General features: G+C 43.3%; 1 protein-coding gene across 1 annotated transcript; it reads left to right on the forward strand.

Moving 5' to 3' along the window:
- The first annotated feature begins 3,060 nt into the window (after window positions 1-3,060).
- On the forward strand, window positions 3,061-5,367 carry LOC110325355 (mast cell protease 1-like). Its single transcript, XM_021203309.1, has 5 exons — window positions 3,061-3,115; window positions 3,600-3,750; window positions 4,250-4,385; window positions 4,570-4,824; window positions 5,224-5,367. Exons 1-5 carry the CDS (start codon window positions 3,061-3,063, stop codon window positions 5,365-5,367), a joined length of 741 nt encoding a protein of 246 aa, XP_021058968.1.
- The last annotated feature ends 572 nt before the right edge of the window (window positions 5,368-5,939 follow it).

Raw genomic sequence — 5,939 nt, forward strand, 5'->3', positions numbered from 1 at the left:
TGTGAGCACTGCACATCCCTGAGATTCCCACTCCTGCCTCTGCTTTTTGAATGCCTCAGGGAAAGACTGTGCCATCATCCATGTGGCATTCCTAATGAAAGTTGAAGATATCCACAAAGTTCATCCTATTCTCCTCCTCCCAATCCCCTACCTGCTCTCTCCCTTCCTTCCCCAGCAGTTTCAGTATTTCTAGAGATTGAGGGACCTTTTCCTGTTATTGTGCATGTTTAGATTCCCTTTGAAGAGCAAGAATCCCAAAAGACTAAAGGTGTGGATCACTGCTATGTCCCAACAAATTAGGACCCCATGCCGTGGGCTTAGAGCTGAAGGGCTCCATTCATCTCCCCCCACTGCCCCACAATGTGGTCTTCCAGACAAGGCAATGTAAAATACAGCATGAAAGGAGTTTGAGGGCAAAAGGGAGGCATGATAATGCTTTAAATACAATACTTCTGCATGAAAATTCTAAAACCAAACGTTTTAAACTTAAATAATTGTCTCTTGAGAAGATGAAGGTGAAGATGTCTCTGGTTATTTCATATATTTGCACAGGCATCTACAATTGCCCAAAAGAAACATGGAGTCAATAAATATAATTTTGGTTTGGACAGGTTATTAGGGTTATAGATTAGGTGTTCTTTTCCTAGAAGTTTGAAGATGTTTTTATTTTGGGTTTGTGTCTCTGTTCATCACTGTTTCCATGACACCATCAAGTAGGATTTTATTATTCCAAACATTCACACTCTTTTGTGTTGGATGCTACTTAGGGAGCCATCCTGTGTGATTATTTTTTTTCACAGCCTGCTTTCCTTTCAAATACCCAGGGAAGACTTTTCACTCTTCCTTATAGATGAATAAGCAAGATGCAACAACCTGACTTAGGAAGAGAAAACTGTGTATATGAAAGAACACTGACCATGGATACTTCTCTAAAGTCAATACTCTTAGATTTTTTTCTCTACTTTGAGACAAAAGTGTGTCTTCCCAAGGTGCCAACAGTATGTGCTACCTCTTGCACTCCAAGTCCAATAAGCATGATACCATGAGTGTGACATGATTGGGGTTCCTGCAATAGATGTTACTGACCCTAATGATACATGTTGATGTATTCTCCAGATTGATAAATGCAAATGATGTTTCATTTCCAGCAACAATAAAACAATAAAATGAAACCAAGAGCAACTTTCGCTATGGTCCCCACCCAGTTAAGTTTACAATAATCCACTGTAGTTCTCCAAGATGCAAATAGATGTCCAGAAGGGAGATATAGCAGGGATTATCTTGCCTGCACAATTCAATAATGCATTATTTGCACCGACTCTGGAGAACACCACATATATTAAGGCCCTGGTTTACTTTTTGGTAAAAGGCACAGTTGTGAAGTTTTCCACTAGCTTCTGTCATAATGTCACTTCCAGAATCATACAACCACTGAGGGGAATGAGGCCAATTGAAATCTATATCTTCCCCACCTCTTCATTCATGAGCTTCAAAATGAGAATGTTCATTTGGGACACTGTGTAGACCATCTCAAGGCCAGGTTCACCTAACTGGGGCCGCATAGAAGAATTTGGGGGTTTTGCAAAGTATTATCAGGTAAGATCCAATGCACAGTAATAGAAAACGTTAGTATATATTTTACTCTAATCCATATCATTCTGCTTAGATAGTCCCTTGTAGCTCTGAGGAAGCAAAGGAAGGAAATACAGAAGGATGGAGTTGGAGACAGAACTGTCCTCAAGGGCAGACAGTCTCTGTCATGCGAAGAGGTCTGAGCTGTTTGCTCCGAGCCTGGGAACTAGCTGAGGCTTCTTAAAAAAGTCAATACCTCTTTTTACCAGACATAGAATTTTTCTGCAAAACTCCACGATTCTAAAATATAAAGTACAATAATATGATTCACTGGGATACATAGTCTTTGAGTATGAACAACTGCTTGTTTGAGTTACTACATTAATCTAGCTGCACAATATCTTTTTCTGTGAAATTCATCAAAATAAAGTGGTTTTACCTGTTAAAACAAGTTTTCATTCTTATTTTGAACCAAAAATCATGTCCAAATCCATCATCTTAATTGACCATGTTCTTAAGTATTTAGACACAATGAGCCAACCTCTCTCTCTCTACATTGCAGATACCAAAGACATTCTATCCTGTGATACCCGGGAAGTCCACTGAGTTCTCCCTAAATGTGTATTACAATTTTTATAGAAGAGACTGTCAGTATGATTACACCAGGTCATTCAATTACAGCAGCTGTTCTCAACCCGTGGTTCAGAGGAGACAGTTATCAAATATCCAGCACATTACATATTTTACATTAAAATTCATAAAACTATAGAAAATTATACGTATAAAGTGTCAATGAAATAATTTTGTGCCTGGGGTCACCACAATATGAGAAACTGTATTAAAGGGTCACACCATCAGGAAGGTTGGGAACCACTGACTTAATTAAGGTGTTGTTCATGCCCTACTTGCTGTGTATTCAACACACTCTCCCCACAACTTCATCCCTCTCAACCACATTCTCTCATCTTTTACTTATTTGAATAAAGATGAGATGTACTCACACTGATCCACACAAACAATGGCCTTCAGGCTGAATCAACCCACCACCAGTTTTTGTAAATAAAATGTACTTCCTCTCCCCCATATGCTCATACACTACAGATGCCTGTGTTTGTGCTTCAGCAACAGAGGTGAGTCTTTACACATATGCTGTATGGGTATCAAAATGACAAAAATACCTGGATACTTAGAAGAACAGTTCCATGATCCCTGATCAAGTTCCCCCTCCATTTGTGTTGCTGTCCTGCTTCCTGGGAGCCACTTTGAAGGATGCAGTCAATACCTCATCATAGGATGCAGGCCACTCAAGACCTGGCCACAGACTCACACCACCAGTGGGCAGTCATGAGAATTTCAGATAAGGAAATAAGGCTTGTCCAAGCCAGACCTGTGGTTCCCAGNCCTGCCTTTCTCCCNCNTTGGAGCTATAAAAGCAGGAACCAGGACAGGAACACACCAGCAGCTCANCCANNCTGCACCACTGGCAAAATGCAGGTCCTACTATTCCTGNTNGNACTTCTNTTGNCNTCTGGNGCTGGAGCTGGTGAGTTTTGTCTTCATCTCCCTAACTTCTGAGTTTTCAGCAACCGACTTTCATCTCTTAGCTTTGGCAACAGAGACCCTAACATGAGGAAGTGTACTAAACTAACACAGTCCAGGGGAGATCTGTAGGTCAAGGAAAAAGGAAAAACTAATTCCCCTTCATCAAATTACCCTCTATTCTGATGGGCAGCACTTCTGGGTACTTCCCTTAGTGGTGAAGAAGATGGGATGAGTGTGTGGAGAAAAGTCTAATGAAGTAGAAAGTTAGAAACATGAATGGGCATTGTGCTCTGAATGAAGGCTGATAGTGAACATGAGGACTAGTGAGAAATTTAGACAAAAGGGCATGTGGAGGGGCCTGTTACCCATGCAAGGTAGGGTAGGCTTAGAGTAGTCCCTCAGTTTTACTGCATCTTCCCTTGCTGGTGCTGTGTTGGGGGTGTTCCACAAGTTTGTGACCAGGAACTGAGGGTTCTTTCTTACAGAGAAGATTATTGGTGGTGTTGAGGCTAAACCACACTCCCGTCCTTACATGGCCTATCTGAAGATCATCAATGACGGAAGTTCGATGAAGAGGTGTGGTGGGTTTCTCATAGACCCCCAATTTGTGATGACTGCTGCACACTGTAGAGGAAGGTAAGAGGCTTCTCTTCCTAGGAGGAAATGCAGGAACCAGAGCAGCAGAGGCCTGAGGAAGTTTCAAGATGGGCTCTTCTTACACTGAGAGGAAAGGGGAGCACAGGGTCACGTACTGGACCATCTGATGTGTGGTTTCCATTTTTAGAGGTCAGAGCTTTAAGCAGGGCTCTAGTCAGGAGGAAAACTACCCCTCTGGCATTTCCTGGTGTCACCAGTGCTCAGACATGGTGTGGGGTTTAAGTCAATGTAGAGTACCCATTTGCCATGTGCAAAGGCATGGGTTCAAACCAAATACTGGGTGTTAAGTGTGAGGAGAGAGTTGTCAGTCCTGTGTTTTCCTGAGCTGTATCCTTCTAGCAGGGCTGTGGTCCTGTTAGATCCATCTCTAGACTCACTCATGATGCACTGGGACAGAACCTAGACCCTGGTGAGCTTCTCCTTGGAAGGAGTCCCAAACCTAAGAACACCATGCTTCACTGCTTCTTTCTGTCAACAGAGAAATCAATGTCACCCTTGGAGTTCATAACATAAACAAGAAAGAATTCACACAGCAGACAATAAAAGCTGAAAAAGAAATCATTCACCCAATGTTCCAAGAGTCTTCAGGTTTCAATGACATCATGTTACTGAAGGTGCCATTATTTTTATTGCACTGCTTTACTCTCACATTCTTAAGTCTCCTCCAGGCTCAGGCCTTCAAATTCTTTCCTCTCCAAATCATTTCCTCTGAAGCCACTACTGAATTTCCAAGTGGAATGGCCCCTTGTCCACGCATCCTTCACTGCTTTGGTATCTTTTCTCTTCTTCCACCAACAGCTACAAAACAAAGCTGAGTTGACTCCTGCTGTGAATGTAATTCCCCTGCCTAGTCCCTCTGACATTCTCAAGCCTGGGAAGATGTGCTGGACAGCTGGATGGGGGCAAACTGGAGTGAAAGAACCTACCTCAGATACCCTGAGAGAGGTTGAACTGAAAATCATGGATAAAGAGGCCTGTAAAGTGCACAAGGATTACAACGATCATCTCCAGCTCTGCGTGGGCAGTCCCACAACATCAAAGTCTATATACAAAGTGAGTACACACCTGCTTTTCCTCCCACTTCAGACAACAGCATCAGAGGAGGAAGTGTGTCAAACAGCTCTCCATGGCAGTGACTGATGCCTGTGTTCTTAGGCTTCTAGCTCTGAGATTTTGGGAAGTGAAATCTCTACTCTGTTTCATCTCCCTGTTCTCAAGCCCTTCCTGCAACTTTCCCACGAGGCTAGATATGAGACAGGAAGGGAGTACAGGGAGACATGTTAGCAATGGGGTAAGGCCAGTCAGGAGTGGGGGGAATCAATCATTAACACCCTAACTAAGGAATAACCGAGAGCCAGGACTTCTTACTTCAATCTGGGATTAGCTAGGGCATGGCTTTTGAAGTTGGGTGAAAGCAATCTTTGCTCATAGTCTGATTTTTCTCACCTACAGGGAGACTCTGGGGGACCTCTAGTGTGTGCTGGTATGGCCTATGGTATTGCATCTTATGTGAATTTAAACGAAAAGCCACCTGCAGTCTTCACCCGAATCTCCGAATACCTGTCCTGGATAAATAAAGTCTTAAAGGGCAAGTAGCTGAAAAACCTGACCAGCCTGAGTCAGACTCTCCAAGCCCAAGCACATCTGGTGCCACTTGAGTTCATCCCAGCCTGTCCCCAGCCTGCACCAAGCCTGTCCCTAGCCTGTCTCCAGCCTGTCCCCAAGACCATCTCAAAGATGCACAAGTTTGTGATGATGGATTGTTCCCTGTAATGCACTTCAATAAAGACATAACCTCTTGCACCTGTGTGACTCCATGTTGTGCTCAAATCACTCAGTCCCTCTCTATAAGCACAAAGGAGAGTTGATTTGAGCTACTCTCTTGCCATGTTAACAATCTTGACTACTGACTTCCTGGCACATAGTAGGCCACTGTGGATGACTTAATATTGTCTAGCATGTAAGGGTGTGCAGAGCAATATTTTATATCCAGTGTAGTGTGCACTATTCAGTTCTTCTCCCCCACTGTCCTTTCTTCTCATTTTCTCCCTCCTTGTCTCTTCACTCTTCTCCCCACAACCCCATGCCACAGACACTGTGTCTTTCCACACAGCACAGGAAATTCCATGTCTAGGTCAGACTTGGCTGTTGAGAGCTCATGTCCTCAA

The sequence above is a fragment of the Mus pahari genome, chromosome 8 (assembly GCF_900095145.1).
Source record: "Mus pahari chromosome 8, PAHARI_EIJ_v1.1, whole genome shotgun sequence".
Lineage (NCBI taxonomy): Eukaryota > Metazoa > Chordata > Mammalia > Rodentia > Muridae > Mus > Mus pahari.